Genomic DNA, 23,422 nt, shown 5'->3' on the forward strand with positions numbered 1-23,422 from the left:
TATAAATATTATGATAAGCATATATCATATGCTTTCCATATTTTCTTGGAATTAATGTCAGAAGTAAATTATAATTATATGAAGTTATGGAGTTGTTAAATAATCCTAATGTGATAATCATTTTGCAATGTATAAATGTATCAAATCATCATGTTATATTGTTTGCTTTAAACTTATACAATGTTATATGTCAGTTATATCCCACTAAAACTCAAAAAAATACTAGGACTAAAATTGTTGTAATAGTAATAGTAAGCACCTTTTTAGGACTTTTGATAGTTAATGGCAAGCTGTCCTCCTAAAAGGTTTTTGTTTTTGTTTTAATCAATTTATACTTCAACCAATAGGAAATAAAAGTGACTATTGACCACACCACTGTCCACACTATTTTTTATTACTACTTTTTATTACTATTTTTTTAAGTCTGCCACTGAAAGAAACTGTGACTTTTATTACTAATTAGGTTAAATTTCCTTTTATATGTTAATAGGGATTTATATATTTTCCTTTGAGTATTGCCTAATTCTTTTGTTTTAGTATTTGTTTTGATTTTTCTTACTGGTTTATAGGGATTTTTTTTAATTGTCAAGATAACAAACCTGTGGAACTGCATGTGTATTGCAAATTTTTTCCTACTTTGTTACTTGATTTTGCTTCTTTTTTTTCTTCTAGCTATAAGGAAGTTCATATTGTTAGGTAATCAAATCCATCAATTTTTTTCTTCTTGGTTTCTAACTCTGGTGTCATATTTAGAAAGGTCTCTCCAGCCAACTATAAAAAGATATAGGAAATATTTCAAAGAGAGCCATCCAATGATGCATGCAACTTTGTAATGGATGTTAGATCTAGCTTTTTGAATAATTTCATAAGTAGGACTTGTAAGGATGGAGAACAAGGGAGAGCATCAAATAAATCATATTTGGTTTTTTCTATGTCATTCATTCCTTAGCCCTTTTATATTCAGGTAAAATTAGGGCTGGTTGTTTGTTTGTTTGTTTTCAGGTAAAATTAGGTTTAAATTAATATTAAGGATTGCCATAAAACAAAAATCTAAGCTACTGCAATATAGGTTAATGGGTGAGAACAAAATGCGGATGGTGGGGAAGTGAAGAAAACCACCAGTTTTCTGTAGTGTCATAATGATTATTCTGTGGACCATACACAAACTAAATACATCCACAGAGCCATTAACAGTAAGAACCTGGGGATATTATTCTACCTCGATAGAGCTAAGCAGACAACAACACTAAAATGTCTATGTTCCAGTGCAAGCTAAATGAAGAAAACAAAGCATTACAGATACCTCAGGTTAATGTTAAAAGAAACACTAATGGCACATCTAACTGCAATTACAATGTTACAGGGACAGTCATGTGCTAGAGTGCTATCATCAGATTCCTTTTGATCATAGACTTTGGGCAGAATGTGTAGTAAAGTCAGCAACTGGTTAGAAACAGAGTTTCTGTAGTAGACAAGTGTAGCGTAGACTAGAGTTTTGGCAGACAGTGATGATGGCTGCAAACCCATTTTACAGTTAAGAGAACTGACGCTCAATGTCAGAAAGAGTGGCTAAGCTAGGATTTCAGTTCAGGTTAGAAGGCCTTACTAGACTTACTGCCTTATAGAATAGCCAATTAGCCAAGCTTAGTTGGCTATCTGGAGGGGAAAAAAAGAACCCCAATATTTTGTTATATTTTAAACTTATTACTGAGCCTACTATATGTCATTGTTCCAAAAATCTGAAACCACATCTAAACAGTAAAATGTAATATGCTTGCTTTGCAATTTTACATACTCTTTTTTTAAAAATTTTTTAGAAGATTTTATTTTTATTTATTAGACAGAGATCACAAGTAGGCAGAGAGGCAGGCAGAGAGAGAGGGGGAAGCAGGCTCCCCACTGAGCAGAGAGCCCAATTCAGGGCTCAGTCCCAGGACCCCGGGATCATGACACCAGCTGAAGGCAGAGGCTTTAATCCATTGAACCACCCAGGTGCCCCACAATTTTACATAATCTTACCTCACTTATATTTGAATCTGTTATCTGCCCCTGGATACTCATTATTTTAATCAGTCTATCTTTTATGTTTGGAGGCAGAGGCTTAATGTCTGTGATATATCTGGAAATGTTCTTCATGAAGCACCACAGGCATCTGAAATACAAATGCAATACAGTAAATTACATGGTATTGGTACCAATTCCAAATATTTATGGTCTTTGCTTGCACTCAGACCTTTCATAAACTGGGTGTACATTTGTATCAGTATTTACAACTAAAGCTTGCTAAGATTCGAAAGTCTAGCATGAGCTCTGTCAGGCTTTGACGTTCTTCCTTTACATTTTTTTCTCAGCATACCTCATTTACTAAAAAGCATTCTAAATGACAAAAAAAATCACAAAATTTAATTTAATTTAATTAAAAAAATTAAAGTAAAACTGCAAAAAAAATGACAAAAAATGTTTTTCCTTAGTCAGTATAATTCCTAAGACACAGTTACTACCAAGACTAGTTACAGATTAGTAACCAATATGTAATTAGTAACCAATTAAGTATTAGTAACCAAGATCAGTTACATATTCCAAAATAAATATTGAACAAGGGCCTCCTGATTGACAACTTTTATCTATCTAGCAAAGTTTTCACTATTTTTCTTAAAAATTATGTGTATAATGAAACGATGAAAGAACTACAACTGCAAAGACTGCACAAATAGTACACATCATAGAGATAACAAACTTAGTGCCAGGATTGTGTATGTATAAAGAAGAGTTACCAGAGCAGGCAATAATCAAGGCCCATCTGACCCACACATCCCCTATGTAGCCTGAAATTCCAACTATCTGAGAAAATCATACTTTAAACAAACATAAATTTTCCTTAAATCTCTGACTACAAATACCTCCAATGATATAACTTGACATTCATTAATGTCCCTCTCCTATCCTTCCCCATTACATTAGATCATTCCTCCCACTAATGTCTAGTGTATATTTTTTTTGTGCTTTCACACATATGCGTGTGTGCACACACACACAACACAAGCACATTTAAAGAGATGGGGGGAATCACTGTTACCTAAAATGGCCTCACTGTATACTCACTTTTCTATACCCTCTTTCACTCAATAATGTCTTACAGAATTCTTCAGGGTACCAAGTATTAGTGCTCCCTTAATGGCTATATAATATTTCACAGCATGGAGGATTTATTTAGTTATTCTATTTATGAACATTCCACTGTTTCTAGGACATGTTAACATATGTTGTCAAATTGTTTTCTAGAAAGTCAGTGACACTTCATAATTCTATCAGCAGTACTAGAGTATTGTATTCCTCCATATCCATCAAGCAACAGGTTCATTTTATTTTTCCATTTATTTTTCCATTTATTTCCATTGTCTTCATTTCCCAGTCCCACCTCCCACCACTCCAGGAATCCATTCTAATGTCTAGTGTGTACCCTTTTGTTGTGTCTTTTTAACATGCTTGTTGTATATATTTCTAATTTATATATCTGACATTTGTCATAGATTTGTTTAGTTTTCACTCACCAGTGTTTTTAAGATCTACATACTCTTTTTTAAAAAGATTTTATTTATTTATTTGAGAGAGAGAGAAAGCACAAGCAAGAGGGGAGAGGGAGAAGCAGGCTCCCCAAAGAGCAGGGAGCCCAACATGGGGCTTGATCCCAGGACCCTGGGATCATGACCCAAGCTGAAGGCAGATGCCCACCTAGGGCAGATGCCCTAGGTGGCAGAGCCACCTAGGTGCCCCTAGATCTTCATACTCTTAAATATTGGAAGATCCCATGTGTGAAAAGTGGTATCTTTTATTACTTTAATTTGCATTTCTCTAATTACTAGTAAATTTGACATCTTTTTATGAACTTGTTGGTTCTTTAGATATGCTTTTCTTTAAACTGTCTATTCATATCCTTTGCCTATTTTGCTATTTTTTTACTTAAACTTGAACAGGTTGTTTTTGTGGCTAAATATATGACTGAATTTGTATTTGTTCCATAAGTATTCAGAGAATATATGTTCTCAGAGAGATGTAATGTTCTAGTATATCATTTATGTCTAGAAATATCTCCCCATATAAGTATATGTATATGCACACAAATATGTGAATATATATGATTGTTTGATAGTATTAACTAATTCTTCAGTTATTTTTTTACTGAATTAGCAGAATTCTTTTTTTTTTAAGATTTTATTAATTTACTTTAGGGAGAGAAAAAGAGAACATGAGCAGAGGGAAGGAGCAGAGGGGGAGGAAGAGGGAGAGAATCTCCATCAGACTCTGCACTAAGCATAGAGCCTGACAGAGGGCTCAGTCTCACGACCCTGAGATCATGACCTGAGCTGAAACCAGGAGTCGGAAACTTAACTGACTGACCCACCCAGGTACTCCTAAATTTGTAGAAATCTTAATTTACAATACTTACATTTTGAAATCAAGTTTTACTTTCATTTACTTGAGTTTTTGCTTTTTGTACATTATTGTTTTATAATGAGAATTTCAAAAATACATAAAAATAGGCTGATATAAAATCTCTGCACCATAAGTCTAGAATTTTAAAATTTATTATTTATCATATTGTGTCAGATACCTTTCTTAAGACATAAAACATTTCACACTTGATTTTAGCCAAATGGCTGAAAAGTTATGACATAAAACATTTCAGATAAAAATAAAGCTTCCTTTGCACAACTATATACGTTTCCTCTTTATCTCCTTTTGCAGAAGCAACCACTAGCATGAAGCTTTTAAAAACAGCTTGTGTCCATGATTTTATTTTTACTACTACAGTATATATGCATAAATGCGACTACTGTTTTCTGTATTTGCAAAATATAGTGTATTAAGTTTCCTACCATGGCTGAAATTGTCAACTGTCCTCGTAAGTGACAATTTTCCTTTTCATAAGACTTGGGTACTAGTTGCAAATTCATGATCATTATAATTTCTTGGGCAATATTCCTTTTATCATTAAGTAATATCTCTATCCATATTATTTTTCACATCAGATTGTATTCAGTCCAGTTTTAAAGTTGTTCTATATTTCTTTGGCTTCTTTTTCTAACTTTTTAAAAAGGTTTTATTTATTCATTTGAGAGAGAGAGCATGAGAAGGCAGAGGGAGAGCAAGAAGCAGACACCCCACTGAGCAGGGAGCCTCATGCTGCGCTCAATCCCAAAACCCTGGGATCATGACCTGACCTGAAGGCAGATGCTTAAACAACTGAGTCACCCAGGTGCCCCTCTTTTGCTGACATGTTTATAAGACTTGCAGCACCTGGGTGGCTCAGTGGTTTAAGCCCTGCCTTCAGCTCAGGTCATGATCCCAGGGTCCTGGTATCAAGCCCTGCATTGGGCTCTCTGCTCAGTGGGGAGCCTGCTTCCCCCTCTCTCTCTGCCTGCCTCTCTCCCTACTTGTGATCTCTGTCTGTCAAATAAAAAATTAAAATAATTATAATAAAAAATATAAGACTCATCTGCATTAAAAATAGCTATAATTTGTTCATTTTAATTTTCCATTTGTCCATGTCCATTTTCAATGCAGCCTACTATTCCATTGTTTGAACACTACAATTTATCTTTTTCTATTGTTGATGAACAGTTAGATGGTTTATAATTTACTATTATGAATAATAGTTATATGAGTACTCCTGGACAGGTCTTTTGTTGCATGTGTGCCTGTTTTTTGATCAAGTATATATCCAGGCATAGAACTACTTGCTGATAAGGTATGTATATATTTAGCTAAATGCCAAATAGTTTTCTGAAGTGACTGTACTGATTCCTGGAAACCATATCCCTGCCAACACTTGGCATTGTCAGTCCTTTTAATTTTAGCCAATTTATGAATATATGGTAGCGACTTCCACAAAATTTCATCCAGAGTGTACGAAATAAAAGGAAGAGGAAGACAAGCGACGATGGCGGAGATTCTCCTGAGCATGACACTGACATTCCTGAGGTTGACCTGTTCCAGTTGCAGGTGAACACTCTACGGCGTTATAAACGACACTACAAATTGCAGACCAGACCAGGCTTCAATAAGGCCCAGGTAGCAGAAACCGTCAGCCGACACTTCAGGAACATACCTGTGAATGAAAAAGAGACGCTCGCCTACTTCATCTACATGGTGAAGAGTAACAAGAGTCGACTGGACCAGAAATCGGAGGGCAGCAAACAGCTCGAGTGAGGACTGAATGCATCATGGAATGAAGTATAATGCTGAATGCACAGGTGAAATCTACATGTAAGCCCATAAAAACTGTTACATTTTATTGTAAATAAAAAAGTTGAATGATGAAAAAAAAATGTGACTTTAAGTTTCAGTGTCTTATTATTAATTAAATTGAGCATGTTTTCATTTCCTTATTGTTCCTTTGGATAACCTCTTGAGGAGTATCTGTTCAAGTATCCTGCTTAGTTTTCTTTTGGGTCTGTGTTTTACTTACGATATGCAGGAGTTCCTCTTACATTCTGGATATGAGCTTTCTGTTGGTTATATATGTTACAAATATATTCTCCCATTCTGTGGATTGCCTTTTCATTCTCTTAATCACGTCTTATTGTTGAAGAGGAGTATAATCTAATGCAGTCCAATATATTAATATTTCCTTTATGGCAAGTTTCTTTTGGGTTCTCTTTATGAACTCTTTCACTGCCCAAAGTTCATAAAGATATTCTGCAATGCTTTCATCTAGAAAAAAAATCACTAAGTGGGGGGCCTGGGTGGCTCAGTCATTGGACGTCTGCCTTCGGCTCAGGTCAAGATCTTAAGGTCCTAAGATCGAGCCCTGCATCAGTCTCCCTGCTCAGTGGAAAACCTGCTTCTCTTTCACCTACTCCCCCTGTTTGTGTTCCCTCTCTCACTGTGTCTCTGTCAAATAAATAAAATCTTCAAAAAAAAAAAATTCACTGAATATATTGTTTTACCATTCACTTAAAAAGCATTTTTTTTTTCTTTTTAGCAGTCAAGAATACTATATCTAGCTAGGCAATCATTGAAAATAGAAGGAGAGATAAAAAGCTACCAGGACAAACAAAAACTGAAAGAATTTGCAAACACCAAACCAGCTCTACAGGAAATATTGAAAGGGGTCCTCTAAGCAAAGAGAGAGCCTAAAAGTAGTAGATCAGAAAGGAACAGAGACCATATACAGTAACAGTCACCTTACAGGCAATACAAAGGCACTAAATTCATACCTCTCAATAGTTACCCTGAATGTTAATGGGCTAAATACCCCAATCAAAAGACACAGGGTATCAGAATGGATAAAAAAAAAACAAAGCCCATCAATATGCTGCCTACAAGAAACTTATTTTAGACCCGAAGCCACCTCCAGATTTAAAGTGAGCAGGTGGAAAACAATTTACCATGCTAATGGACATCTGAAGAAAGCTGGGGTGGCAATCCTTGTATCAGATCAATTAGATTTTAAGCCAAAGACTATAATAAGAGATGAAGAAGGACACTATATCATCCTCAAAGGGTCTGTCCAACAAGAAGAGCTAACAATTTTAAATATCTATGTCCCTAACGTGGGAGCAGCTAACTCTATAAACCAATTAAAAACAAAATCAAAGAAACACATCAACAATAATACAACAATAGTAGGGGACTTTAACACTCCCCTCACTGAAATGGACAGATCATCCAAGCAAAAGATCAACAAGGAAATAAAGGCCTTAAATGACACACTGGACAGAAGGACATCACAGATATATTCAGAACATTCCATCCCAAAGCAACAGAATACACATTCTCTAGTGCACATAGAACATTCTCCAGAACAGATCACATCCTGGGTCATAAATCAGGTCTCAAACAGTATCAAAAGATTGGGATCATTCCCTGCATATTTTCAGACCACAATGGCTCTGAAGCTAGAACTCAATCACAAGAGGAAATTTGGAAAGAACAGAAATACATGGAGACTAAATAGCATCCTTCTAAAGAATGAATGGGTCAACCAGGAAATTAAAGAAGAATTGAAAAAATTCATGGAAACAAATGATAATGAAAACACAACAGTTCAATAATCTGTGGGACACAGCAAAGGCAGTCCTGAAAGGAAAATATATAGCAGTACAAGCATTTCTCAAGAAACAAGAAAGATCTCAAATACACAACCTAACCCTACACCTACAGGAGATGGAGAAAGAACAACCAAGAAAGCCTAAACCCAGCAGAAGAAGAGAAATAATAAAGATCAGAGCAGAAATAAATGAAATAAAAACCAAAAAAAAAAAAAAACAATAGAAACAATAGAACAAATCACCAAAATTATGAGGTGGTTCATTGAAAGAATTAATAAGATTGATAAACCCCTGGCCAGACTTATCAAAAAGAAAAGAGAAAAGACCCAAATAAATAAAATCATGAATGAAAGAGGAGAGATCACAACCAACAGCAAATACAAAAAAATTATAAGAACATACTATGAGCAACTCTACGCCAACAAATTTGACAATCTGGAAGAAATGGATGCATTCCTAGAGACATATAAACTACCACAACTGAACCAGGAAGAAATAGAAAACCTGAACAGACCCATAACCAGTAAGGAGATTGAAGCAGTCATCAAAAATTAAATGTCCATAACCCCACCCCCTTCTCCCAACCCCCCTCCCCCCAGCAACCCTCAGTTTGTTTTGTGAGATTAAGAGTCACTTATGGTTTGTCTCCCTCCCAATCCCATCTTGTTTCATTTATTCTTCTCGTACCCACTTAAGCCCCCATGTTGCATCACCACTTCCTCATATCAGGGAGATCATATGATAGTTGTCTTTCTCTGCTTGACTTATTTCGCAAAGCATGATACCCTCTAGTTCCATCCATGTTGTCGCAAATGGCAAGATTTCATTTTTTTGATGGCTGCATAGTATTCCATTGTGTATATATACCACATCTTCTTGATCCATTCATCTGTTGATGGACATCTAGGTTCTTTCCATAGTTTGGCTATTGTGGACATTGCTGCCATAACCATTCGGGTACACGTGCCCCTTCGGATCACTACGTTTGTATTGCAATTGCAGTAGTGCAATTGCTGGGTCATAGGGTAGTTCTATTTTCAACTTTTGGAGGAACCTCCATGCTGTTTTCCAGAGTGGTTGCACCAGCTTGCATTCCCACCAACAGTGTAGAAGGGTTCCCCTTCTCCGCATCTGTCATTTCCTGACTTGTTAATTTGAGCCATTCTGACTGGTGTGAGGTAATATCTCATTGTGTTTTTGATTTGTATTTCCCTGATGCCGAGTGATGTGGAGCACTTTTTCATGTGTCTGTTGGCCATCTGGATGTCTTCTTTGCAGAAATGTCTGTTCATGTCCTCTGCCCATTTCTTGATTGGATTATTTGTTCTTTGGGTATTGAGTTCGCTAAGTTCTTTATAGATTTTGGACACTAGTCCTTTATCTGATATGTCGTTTGCAAATATCTTCTCCCATTCTGTCAGTTGTCTTTTGGTTTTGTTAACTGTTGCCTTTGCTGTGCAGAAGTTTTTGATCTTGATGAAATCCCAATAGTTCATTTATGCCCTTGCTTCCCTTGCCTTTGGTGATGTTCCTAGGAAGATGTTGCTGCGGCTGAGGTCGAAGAGGTTGCTGCCTGTGTTCTCCTCAAGGATTTGGATGGATTCCTTTCTCACATTGAGGTCCTTCCTCCATTTTGAGTCTATTTTTGTGTGTGGTGTAAGGAAATGGTCCAATTTCATTTTTCTGCATGTGGCTGTCCAATTTTCCCAGCACCATTTATTGAAGAGGCTGTCTTTTTTCCATTGGACATTCTTTCCTGCTTTGTCAAAGACTGACTGTAGAGTTGAGGGTCTATTTCTGGGCTCTCTATTCTGTTGCATTGATCTATGTGTCTGTTTTTGTGCCAGTACCATGCTGTCTTGATGATGACAGCTTTGTAATAGAGCTTGAAGTCCGGAATTGTGATGCCAACAACTTTGGCTTTCTTTTTCAATATCCCTTTGGCTATTTGAGGTCTTTTCTGGTTCCATATAAATTTTAGAATTATTTGTTCAAAAAGATTTTATTTTTAAGTAATCTGTACACCCAGTGTGGGGCTTGAAATCAAAACCTGAAGATCAAGAGTCACATGCTCTACTGACTGAGCCAGCCAGGTGTCCCCCATATTTTGTTTAATGATCAATCATTAGTGATGGACATTTTGGCTGTTTCCACTTTTTGGCTATTGTGAATACTGCTGCTATGAACATATATGTATGAATATTTATTTAAATATCTAATTTCAGTTCTTTTGGGTATATACCTGTGAGTGGAGTTGCTAGATAATATTAATATTCTACATTTAGCTTTTTTTTAAAAAAAGAGATTTTATTTATTTACTGGCCAGAGAGAGAGAGTACAAGCAGGGGGAGAAGCAGGCAGAGGGAGAGGGAGAAGCATTCTACCTGCTGAGCAGGAAGCCTGATGAGGGGCTTGATCCCAGGACCCTGAGATCATGACCTGAGTGGAAGGCAGATGCTTAACCAACTGAGTCACCCAGGCACCCCTCTTTGTTTAACTTTTTGAGGAACTGTCAAGCAGTTTTCCCCTTTACTTAATATATGGCTTCCTTTAATTCTTTGAATATGTTTATAACAGTTTCTTGGAAGTCTTGCTAAGTCCAACATCTGAGTCCTCTCTAAGGAAGTTTCTGTTGCCTATTTTTCTGTGCATATGGGTCCAACTTTCTGTTTCATTGTCTTGAAATTTTTTGTTGAAAACAGGACAGTTTAAATAATATAATGTAGTAACTTTGGTTATTGATCCCACACATTTGTGATTACTTGTTTTTTTAGTGACATGGCTGGACTATTTTAGTGAAGTCTATTTCCCTCACTGTATGCAAGCTCTGATTTGCTTCTTAGTGGGCACAGCTTGGATATAAGCATTGTTACCCTAGTATGTCATTGATTTGGGTAGGGTTCTCTCTGACTATCATTCTCTGATTATTCTGTTAAATCTGTATTGGTATCACACCCAGCTGTAAACCTTCATGCATTACAGATTAATTGCTCTAATGTTTTCAATAATGTGTGGGGGTACAAGTTGCTCCACAATGTCATCCAAATCATTTTAGACTCCTTTGTAGGATTCATTTCTGAGATCTGTGTTTAAGATTTGTTCCAACCCAGGGCAGACTCTTGTTAGATGTCCCTTTCCCTGGTTCTCTCTGGTAAATTTCTTAGCCTATGGTTTAGTTTGCATCTCATATGAAGCTATCAGACTCTTTGTTAATACTTATTTAGATTTGAACTTCCTCCATTCTGTTTCAAATAAAATCATTTTCTTGACAGCTTCAGAATTCTTTGTTTTGCAGCCTTTCTTCCTGGGAAAAAAATCTCTAAGCTACAATTTCAGAGCTGGTAACAAGGATGATGATATCAATCTCTCTGAGTGAAACCTGTACTTTAGGAGCAGAGTGCTGGGCAGTAGCCTCTGCTCTTCTCAGTTTGCCTCTTCTAGGATGGAACCTCCAGCCACGAATGAGCTGGGATAAGGGAGATCATCCTCTAAGTATTCTCAGCATGCCATATTGAAATAGAACTTCTCCTCCATAAGTGTGGGCTAGGTGGAGGTAGAAATTCCCCAACCGTCAACCATACTCACCCATCATTTAGCCTGTGAACAAGTATCTAGGGAAGAGTGTGATAAGAAATACTGGCATCCTGTTTTTTTCCAGGAAAATACTGAAGACCTTGACAAGGAGCTGGGGGGAGAGGTAGTTCCATCACCTTAGCTATTCCCACCTACAGTGGAGGTATAGTTCACACGTCATAGACTGCTGTTGTTCTGAGTTTCAAAAGATTATCTTGAATGAATGTTTTTTCATTTGCAGTATGCCCTTAGGAGGACTTCCAGAGACTTGAGGCAGTTGATTTTCTTTTATAATTTTCAACTTTTATGCTTATTCTGCTGGAGAGCAGCTCTATGGACCTCCTCATACTTTCTTTTGGCTAAGTCTTCTAAATATCATCAATCCTCTCATCCATTTAATACCTGTATCCCATTAGGAAGAAATTATCATGACTCCTTTTCTTTCAAATATGTACTTAGGCTCTTTTCAAATAAGTTGGTCATTTTAAATTTGCCTAATTTTCAGTACAAGGTCCTTCTATCCCAACTGATTCTACAATAATTCTTTGAAAGAAATGGTGAGAGAGAGAGAGACAGACAGACACAAAGACATAGTAATGTATTTTTAAAAATCCATAAAATTGCTAAATTGTTTTAAAAATTGAGGGGAGATAGTTTCCCAACTTCTGGCTGGTGGTAAGTTAGGCCTTTCATAGTTCCATAGGTATGCTAAAAGGTAAGGTCCCAGCTGCTCTTTATTTTGGCCATTTCTCAAGTGGGTTGTGTTTGTAGTAAACAGTTCTGAGAGATGAGGTATTGTCTCCCTTGAAGACAAAGGGCAAGTTTGCTTATTGGTTGTTATAAAACTGTGTATTCCTTGAGCTCAGTTTTTTTTCCTACAATATACCCAATGCTCAGGCATCCATCTTAGCCCTCTGTGTCATCCACATGCGATTTAGGGAAAAGGACAAATGAGATAAACTTTTCATGTGGCTTGCTGTGCTGTAACAAAGTCTTTTGTCTCTAGCCCAGAAATCTTGTGTCTTCTGCCACTACCAAACAGTATGAACCGTAACAGTCACATCAAGTAAAATCAAATCCTACATCTAACAATTTTGTGGTGAGAATGGGATGCTAATGGAAACATAACTTTATAGAAGAGGGAAGAGAAAAGTTTTGTGAGCCAGGTCTGGGGATATGAGACTCCTTGGGATCTAGTAGCAAATGCTCTCCCCATTTACACCACTTTGTGCTCTAACCCAAAATGATACTTTAAAAAAATGGTACTTCTTTACCTTTACTCAATGTGATGGGGGAAACAAAGGTAGAAGAAAAGTTATTAAATTTCCTTACTGCCTACAGTCCATTGACAAGTCCATGAAACAGGAAGAGTGACATTCCTCTAAGGACTCAACTGCCTCGATGTTGAGACTTCGCTAAAGGCAAAAGGCAATCCTTGCCCAATCTGCTCCCCCTTCCCTGGATCCTGTAAGCCTACTTTAACATACAAGAATTCTTTTGGAAACTTTCTTTATCTCTAACCCCCCCCCCCAAGATATATGTTGGCAATCATCCCCCAAGCATATGGCACACTGATATACATCTGGGGGTTTCATGACTAAGGTTTTATTAGACAGTAATAAATGAGTTTTTCCTAACAATAGCTAGCCCCCTCAAGGTCCTGGAAACCTTGCTTCCAAAATTCCTTAGAGACTTACGCTATCTCTAACTCTTTCCCAACTTGAAAGTATATAATGAGCCACTCCTCATAACCCCAGTGCAGCTCTTTCTGTCCACAGGCCCTGGCCCTGTGCTTTAATAAAACCACCTTTTTGTACCAAAGACATCTCAAGAATTCTTTTGTGGCTGTCGGCTTTAAGCCCAACATCTTTCTTACATTACTTACTGCTTACTGTACAATGGTAGAGTCCCCAGATTCAGTGTTTCTTGCCTGTAATGCATCTCACAGATTGATTAGACATTCATTTGGGACCTCTGTGTTACTCTTTTGGAATGCAGCCCACTGCTTGTGTTGACATGAGCCCCTTGTGTTGCTGCTGTGTGTCTTGGAGGTGAAGGGGGAGTGACATAAACATGCTAATGCTCATACTACTTGTTGTGCAATGAGTAATAAAGTCCATTTGCCTTTGACCCAGAGCCTCTGTTCTACCAGCATCCATGAAACAAGACCAGACTAAAAAAATGTATTAGCTTATAAGAAGGGTAAAATCAGATGCTATACTGACATTCATTCCCCTTATATTTTCCTTTATGCAGATTTCAGCTACATTTTAAATGTTTTCCTTTTCCCCACAATGTCATCCTTGTTTCTGCTCTCTCTTCCCAGTCTTTTTCATTTGGCCCCTTTAAGGGTCATCTTCTCTGAGCTCAGCTGTCTAGCCTGTGCCATGTATTCTCCACAGTAAATGCTTTCCTCTTTCTGTCCTAGTTCCCTCTAGCTGTAACACCAGGGAGCTGGGACAGAAACAAATTCAGTATTTTGAAAAATAATGCTATGAGAACTATTAAATGGCTCATGAAGACTATCCAAAAGTGTGTTGATCAAACAAAGAAAGTTTATTAAATTTATCACAGCAAGGACTTTAACAGGGTTTTGGTAGTATCTCGATAGGGGCAAGTTATGTAAGAGCACATGCAGGATTCTCCCTCCAGGATGGGGAGTAGGTTAATATTGGGCAAAATCTGTGATTTAACAGGGTAAGACTGATGGATACAGGGTCTCAAAGCAGGCCTTGGTGAACAATCTATCCTGATACACATAATGTATGTTTTAACAATCAAGATGTTTGTTCTAGTAATCAAACATTTGTTTAGATAAACAGATTGCAAATATTTCCTGGAGCAAGTTATATTGACATAAGTGATCTCAGTTTTCAGTGCCAAGGGTTGACACAGGTGGTCTAAGTTCTCAAGACAAAGATGAAAACTGGCCAGCTAAAACTTAACAAAATCTTCAAAGGCTGTTAAAAAAGGGGGGGGGGGGGCTGGAGTGGAGTGGGAGGATGGGTGAGGTAGACATCTCACCCAATATGAATCGCTCCAAATTTTATAGTTAAAAAAAAACCCATCACTTGGGTTTACATGGTGAATTAATGTAACAAAAAAATGATTTTTGGCAAAATGGCCTACTTCTAATATGAATGTTGCATAAAATTTGGTCTTTTCTTCTCCCCATATTCTCTCTTTTAAACTTAACAATGGCTTCATCTATCATCTATTAGGAATTTACTCCTAATCTTAAACTCAATCCTTGATCTGCCCATTTGATATTTCTAATGCATGTTTTGATTTATTTTTCTCATAAGACACCTGCTTGTCCATAATTATCTAATGTTAATCACCATTCTCCTGGTCAACAAAGCTGAAAACTTTAATTTTTGCTTTTTTCCTTTCCTTGATCTTTCTATTTAAAACTATTCACCACACTGTGAAGTGTGTAAACCTGGTGATTCACAGACCTGTACCCCTGGGGATAAAAATATATGTTTATAAAAAAAAAAAAAAAAAAAAAAAAAAAGAAAGGACAAATACCCAACTTTTGTAGCAACATGGACGGGACTGGAAGAGATTATTATGCTGAGTGAAATAAGTCAAGCAGAGAGAGTCAATTAAGGGAGTTGGGGGAAATTGGAAGGGGAGGTGAACCATGAGAGACTATGGACTCTGAAAAACAATCCGAGGGTTTTGAAGGGGTGGGGGGTGGGAGGTTGGGGTACTAGGTGGTGGGTATTATAAAGGGCACGAATTGCATGGAGCACTGGGTGTGGTGAAAAATAATGAATACTGTTATGCTGAAAATAAAAAATAAATTAAAAAAAAAAAAAAAAAACTATTCACCACATCCCAGATCCAAAAGATTCTCTAAGGCAGTGCTATTCCAAGTGTTAGTCAGTGAGGAGATTAGGAACTCATGCAAGGATGTAAACCAAGCAGTTTCCTGCACGGAGAAGTCTCGTCCTCTGGACTAAACAGGGCACTCAGTAAAAGAATTGATTGTTACTCTGAATCAAGCTCAGAAATAGCTTGCTGACCAACTACTATCCTGAACACACCTTTTCCCAAAAGGATTAGGAAGTGTGATTCTCAAGGCAAATATGGACCCTACAGGGGACAATACCCAACATGACAATGAAGGTCATGTAGTCATCTTCTTGCTTTATTTTATTTATTTTTTAAAAAGATTTTATTTATTTTCAGAGAGAGAGCAAGCACAAGCAGGGAGAGTGGCAGGCAGAGGAAGAGGGAAAAGCAAGCTCCCCACTGAGCAGAGAGTCCAATGTGGGGCTCTATCCCAGGACCCTAGAATCATGACCTCAGCCAAAGGCAAATTATTAATTGACTGAGCCACCCAGGCACCCCAATCCTTCTGCTTTACTTCCAAGTTCTAGATAATTTTTCTTAACATGTTATTGTTTCCTCTTTTTTTTTTTCAGTAAGCATTATGTTTTATTTATTTATTTTATGTTAGTTGTTTATTTGTCAAGTTGTTTATTTGGCCACAGCCAAACTTACAGAAAGATGCAACCCCCAGGGGTACAGTGAATGCTCCAACAATACGAAATCACAGATTACTTGGTCAGAAGGCCTAACAACTGAGGTTTTCTCAAAGCACTGGAAGTCACGGTAGTTATTCTCCTCAACACTAACCTCAAACCTAATGTCCTTCCTAACTCACTAAGCACTATGTTTTATTTTTTTAAGACTTTATATATTTATTTGAGAGAGGGGGAGCATGTATTCATGTATATGAGCAGGGAGAGGAGCAGAGACAGAGAATCTCAAGTAGACTCCACGCCATCAAATGTGGGGCTGGTCTCCAGACCTGATAGGGAGGTGCGGAGGGGGGTTTGTGTGTGTGTGTGTGTGTGTGTGTGTGTGTGTATGTGTGTGTTGAGCGGGCAGACACAGAGCAAGATGGGGGGCTAAATCCCACAGCCTGTGAGCCCAAACCAAGAGTCTGAGGCTTAACCAACTGAGTCACCCAGGCACTCCAGCATGATGTCTTAAATTTCCATCCATATACCTCTACTCTTCACTTCCCTAACAGCTGCATAATACTCGATGGCACCTTGCCCAGTGATGGACTTTCCAATTTTCTGTCACTACAATGAAATTCTGCAATGAACATCTTCACATGTGTCTCCCTGTTTGGGCTCTTTTTACCTTTTTCCAAGATTCTGTAGTAGATTCCTAAGAGTCTCTTTATTCTCAACTTCTCTCTAATTCAAATCTCTCTCTACTCCCAGAACCATTCCAAAACCTTTTATAGCTCCTACTATACAGGAATTAAACACTGTTATATCATTCTGGTTCCCAAAGCTCTACTCCAAATAATATGGCTTTATGTCATACTACTCTGCCATTCATGTTATATTCTCCAGCCAAATTGGAATGCTACTTTCTGGTGAAATACTGATTTCTGGTCTTCTCCCATATTTCTAACTTTCCAGCTTGTCAAGCCTTTGCCCTTATTATTCCACTCCTTCTTGGATGCATTTCCTCCAATTTCTAACTATAAGATGCTTCCAATCTTCAAATACAACCCCCTTTACAAAGCCTTCTCCTAGTCTTGTATATTCTTTTCCTCATCAGAAATTTCAAAACACTTTGTTAATCCCTCTTTTGTGCTATCATTACCTATACTATTGCTATTTATACATTTGACTTATGCTAGTCCCATAAGACTGTAACTTCTTTCTGCTAGTTATTTCCCACAATCATCAGCATAGTGCTTCATATGCCAAATGTGCACTTTAAATACATGCTTACCCCAATATTGAGCAACTACTGAAAATAAGGGACTGTGGCTATGAAGAGATAAAAGACTTGATTCTGGTCACAGAAGTTCAGAGGATCATTTGTATGGATGTATCAGGGAAGCATCAGAATAAAGACAGGAATTCAGCTAGACTTTGGTCTGTCTTCCTAACTTGCACTCTTAACTACTTCAACTATTTTTCACTGAGAAAGAAAAATCCTATTTGGATTAGGCATAAAATTTAAGCCAAGAATGAAAGCAAGATACTTTACTCAGGACTCTACCCAAGCCCAAGTTACACATAGGAGAAACAACAGATTTCTCTTATAAAAAGTGACTGTGGGGGCACCTGGGTGGCTTAGATGGTTAAGCATTTGCCTTCTGCTCAGGTCATGATCCTGGGGTCCTGGGATGGAGCCCACATCAGGCTCCCTGCTCAGGGCAGTCTGCTTCTCCTATGTCCTCTGCCTTCCCACCCCCATCCCCGCTTATACTCTCTTGAGCATGCTCACTCCACCTCAAATAAATAAAGTAAAATCTTAAAAAAACAAAAACAAACATGACCATGGACTGAGGGCCAGAAACTTATGAGGTATAATGTAAAGGTTACATCTCAGTGATTTCAAAAGCACTCAGCAGGTTAAGATAATTGTTCTCCTCAGCCTTAATTTTTACATAGCAATATTTTAAATGTAATATTAATGAACTGAAAGGTCTTGGAGAGAAGCAATTGCCATTATTACTGCAAATTCCAGCAAAATATCCCATGTGAAATAATAAAAATAGCTAACACTTGGTGGTGCTTATTACTTTCTAGGGTTAAAATGAAATAACATGGATACACTTGAAAATCCCTCAAGCAGACAAAACCAGTTAAGTCATATAAGTGAAACTTAATCTAGTTTATATCATGAATATGAGAAACTTAACCTAGGTTATTTCTTGTAAATGTCTCTGATAATGATAAATAACACTTAAATCACCTTTAACCAATCCCCTGCCATCTACAAACTCCCATTTAAAAAAAATAACTCCAGTATACTTAATATACAGTGTTATATTCGTTTTCAGTGTATAATGTAGTGATTCAACAATTCTATACATTACTCAGTGCTCATAAGTACACTCTTTAATCCCCTTCACTTATTTCACCCATCTCTCCACACTCAACCTGCTGCCCCTCAACATACCATAAGTTCGTTTTCTATATTTTAGAATTTTTTGCTTGCTTTGTTTCTCTCTTTGCTCTTTGCTTATTTGCTTTGTTTCTTAAATTCCACATAAGAGTGAAATTGGGGGACAGGGGTCAAGATGGTAGAGGAATAGCAGGCTGAGATGATACCAGGTAACAAGAGATCAATTAAATAGTTTATCATACCATTCCAAACACCTACAAATCCAACAGGAGATTGAAGAGAAGAAGAGCAGCAATTCTAGAAATGGGAAATTTACTACTTTCTGAAAGGTAGGACCTGTGGAGAAATGAATCCAAAGTGAGGGGAAGATAGACCGTGGGGGGATGGGCCAGCTCCTGGCAAGTGGCAGAACAACAGAGCACAAAATCAGAACTTTTACAAGTCTGCTCCACTGAGGGACATCGCTCTAGAGGCTAAGCCAGGGTGAAGCCCACACAGGAACAGAGTGGTCTCAGGTCCCATGGGGTCACAGAAGGATCGGGGGTGTCTGAGTGTCACAGAGCTCACAGGTATTAGAGCGGGGAAGCCAGCTACAGAGACAGAGCCAAGGAGTGAGCTTTCAACTCAGTGTTACCTTAAACCGTGATCACAGTAGGGCCACTGCTCTGTGAGCAGGGACCCCACAAGATGCGAGGCGACCACCCTGGAAGAGCACAGGGATCTCCTGGGTTTGGAGACTCAAGGAGGGGCTGTGTGCCAGAGACAGAGACACTTGGTCACAGGCTGGGTAAGATCAGAGGGTGACTAGAGGCCAGGGAGATGGTAGTGATTGAGCGTATTCCTCTGAGAGCGCACTGAGGAGTGGGGTCCCAAGCTCTAGCCTCTTCTGGGTCGGAGACTGGGAGGCTGCCATTCTAATTCCTGTCCTCCAGAACTCTACAGAAAGTGCTCAGGGAATAAAAGTTTCCAAAATCAAAACCGAGTGGATTACTTAGCCCAGCCCTTGGTAAGGGTGGTGCAATTCTGCCTCTGGCAAAGACACCTGAGAAACACTACAACAGGCCCCTCCCGCAGAAAATCAGCAATCCAGCCAAGACCAAGTTCACTTACCAAGGAGAACAGCGGAATTCCAGAGGAGGAGAAAGCAAAGCATGGAATTCATGGTTTTCTCCACATGATTCTTTAGTCTGGCAAAGTTAATTTTTTTAATTTTATTTTTTTCTTATGCTAATTTTTTAAACTTTTATTCTTTTCTCTTTTACTGTTTTTTAACTAGTTTATCTTAAAAATATCTTTCATAAAAAATCTTTTTGAACCTTCATTATTAAAATCATATTTTATCCTTCATTGTATCTAAAATTTGTTTTTTGTATACACATAGGGTTTTTACTTCCAAAAAAAAAAAAAAAAATTGGGATAGAACTTCTTATAATAGAGCAAAATATACTCTAAATCTAGCACAGGGCTTTGTTCTACTCTCCAGCCTGAGCAAATTCTCCCCACTTTCTTTTTCTTTGTTCTCCCAACCAATTTATCTTATCAACTCCTTTTTCAAAAGGTTTTTTAAAAGAATTTTCATCTTTTGAGTCATATTCCATCCCTTCACCATGTTTACCCTTATTTTGTGTGTATGTATATATAAAGTTTTTCATTCTTTAAAATTTTGATAGATAGTTCCTTCTAAGACACCAAAATACTCCCAAATTTAAATGGGTTACTCTGTTCTATTCACCAGTCTAATATATATACTTTCTTTTCAATATTTTATATTTTTTTCCTTTAAATGTTTTTTTTCTGAACTTCTTTTTACCCCCTTACTTCCCCCCACGATTTGGGATCTCTTCTGATTTGGTTAAAGCACATTTTCCTGGGGTCTTTGACACCCTTTTAGTATTTTATTCTCTCCTTCATATATTCTTATCTGGATAAAATGACAAGACAGAAAAATAAACCATTAAAAAAAAAGAGGCAGTACCAAAGACTAGGGACCTAACTCATGCGGACATTGGTAATATGACTGATCTAGAGTTCAGAATGATGATTCTCAAGGTGCTAGCTGGGCTCGAAAAATGCATGGAAGATATTAGAGAAACTCTGTCTGGGGAAATAAAAGCCCTTTCTGGAGAAATAAACGAACTAAAATCTAACCAAGCTGAAATCAAAAAAGCTATTAATGAGGTGCAATAAAAAATGGAGACTCTTACTGCTAGGATAAATGAGGCAGAAAACAGAATTAGTAATATAAAAGACCAAATGACAGAGAATAAAGAAGCTGAGCAAAAGAGAGACAAACAACTACTAGACCACGAGGGGAGAATTCAAGAGATAACTGATACCATAAGACAAAACAACAGAATAATTGGGACTCCAGAAGAAGAAGAAAGAGAGAGGGGAGCAGAAGTTATATTGGAGAGAATTATTATAGAGAATTTCCCTAATATGGCCAAGCAAACAAACATCAAAATCCAGGAGGCACAGACAACCCCCCTCAAAATCAATAAGAATAGGTCCATAACCCATCATCTAATAGTAAAACTTACAAGTCTTAGTGACAAAGAGAAAATCCTAAAAGCATCCTGGGAAAAGAAGTCTGTAACATACAATGGTAAAAATATTAGACTGGTAGCACACTTATCCACAGAGACCCCCCAGAAAGAACGGGCATGATATATTCAGAGCACTAAATGAGAAAAACATGCAGCCAAAAATACTATATCCAGCTAGGTTATCATTAAAAATAGAAGGAGAGATTAAAAGCTTCCAGGACAAACAAAAACTAAAAGAATTTGTAAACACCAAATGAGCTTTATAGGAAATATTGAAAGGAATCCTCTAAGCAAAGAAAGAGCCTGAAATTAGTAGACCAGAAAGGAAGAGAGACAATATACAGTAATACACACCTTAAAGGCAATACAATGGCACTAAATTCACATCTCTCAATACTTAACCTGATTGTAAATGGGCTAAATGCCCCAATCAAAAGACACAGGGTATCAGAATGGATTAAAAAAATGAAACCCATTAATATGCTGTCTTTAAGAAACTCATTTCAGACAAAAAGACATCTCCATATTTAAAGTGAGCAGGTGGAAAACAATTTGCCATGCTAATGGACACCCAAAGAAAGCTTGGATTGCAATCCTTATATCAGACAAATTAGATTTTAAGCCAAAGGCTATAATAAGAGATAAGGAGGACATTATATCATACTCAGAGGGTCTGTCCAACAAGAAGATCTAACAATTTTAAATATCTATGCCCCTAACATGGGAACAGCCAACTATATAAACCAATTAATAACAAAATCAAAGAAACACATCAACAATAATACAATAATAGTAGGGGACTTTAACACTCCCCTCACTGAAATGGACAGATCATCCAAGCAAAAGATCAACAAAGAAATAAAGGCCTTAAATTATACACTGCACCAGATGAACACACAGATATACTCAGAACATTCCATCCCAAAGCAGCAGAATACACATTCTTCTCAAGTGCACATGGACCATTCTCCAGAATAGATCGTATCCTGGGTCACAAAGCAGGTCTCAACCAGTACCAAAAGATTGGGATCATTCCCTGCATATTATCAGACCATAACGCTCTGAACCTAGAACTCAATCACAAGAGGAAATTTGGAAAGAACCCAAATACATGGAGACTAAACAGCATCCTTCTAAAGAATGAATGGGGTCAACCAGGAAATTAAGGAAGAATTGAAAAAATTCATGGATGCAAATGATAATAAAAACACAACTGTTCAAAATCTGTGGGACACAGCAAAGGCAGTCCTGAGAAAAAAATATATAGCAATACAAGCCTTTCTCAAGAAACAAGAAAGGTCTCAAATACACAACCTAACCCTACACCTAAAGGAGCTGGAGAAAGAACCACCAAGAAAGCCTAAACCCAGCAGAAGAGATATAATAAAGATCAGAGCAGAAATCAATGAAACAGAAAGAAAAAACAAACAAACAAATCACCGAAACTAGGAGGTGGTTCATTGAAAAGAATTAATAAGATTGATAAACCCATGGCCAGACTTATCAAAAAGAAAAGATAAAGGACCCAAATAAATAAAATCATGAATGAAAGAGGAGAGATCACAACCAACATCAAGGAAATACAAACAATTATAAGAACATATTATGAGCAACTCTATGCCCGCAAATTTGACAATCTGGAAGAAATGGATGCATTCCTAGAGACATATAAACTACCACAACTGAACCAGGAAGAAATAGAAGACCTGAACAGACCCATAACCAGTAAGGAGATTGAAGCAGTCATCAAAAATCTCCCAACAAACAAGGGCCCAGGGCCAGACAGCTTGCCAGTGGAATTTTACCAAACATTTAAAGAAGAGCTAATTCCTGTTCTCCGGAAACAGAGAAAATGAAAATTCCATTTTGGAATTTCCAAACTTCCAAATGGAAGTTCCAAAAAATAGAAATGGAAGGAAAACTTCCAAACTCATTTTATGAGGCCAGCATTACCTTGATCCCAGAACCAGACAAAGACTCCATCTAAAAGGAGAATTATAGACCAATATCCCTGATGAACATAGATACAAAAATTCTCACCAAAATACTAACCAGTAGGATCCAACAGTACCTTAAGAGGATTATTCACCACAACCAAGTGGGATTTATTCCAGGGCTGCAAGGTTGGTTCAACATCCACAAATCAATCAATGTGATATAATACATCAATAAAAGAAAGAACAACTATATGGTACTATCAACAGACGCTGAAAAAGCATTAAACAAAGGACAGCATCCCTTTCCTGATCAAAACTCTTCAAAGTGTAGGGATAAGAGGGCACATACCTCAATATCATCAAAGCTATCTATGAAAAACCCACCGTAAATATCATTCTCAATGGAGAAAAACTGAGA

At 37.5% G+C, this 23,422-nt stretch overlaps 1 protein-coding gene across 4 annotated transcripts in view; it reads right to left on the minus strand.

Annotated features, from left to right (window-relative positions):
- AMN1 (antagonist of mitotic exit network 1 homolog) overlaps window positions 1-23,422 on the minus strand; it is a 108,474-nt gene that overhangs the window by 32,653 nt on the left and 52,399 nt on the right. For all 4 annotated transcript variants that reach the window (XM_082738657.1, XM_082738656.1, XM_082738654.1 and 1 more), the window contains one exon: window positions 2,020-2,152. In XM_082738657.1, the coding sequence (XP_082594783.1) occupies window positions 2,020-2,136 (117 nt within the window). In that variant the 5' untranslated portion in view covers window positions 2,137-2,152. The remainder of the gene's footprint in view (window positions 1-2,019; window positions 2,153-23,422) is intronic.

The sequence above is a fragment of the Mustela nivalis genome (genome assembly GCF_964662115.1).
Source record: "Mustela nivalis genome assembly, chromosome: 7".
Taxonomy (NCBI): Eukaryota; Metazoa; Chordata; class Mammalia; order Carnivora; family Mustelidae; genus Mustela; species Mustela nivalis.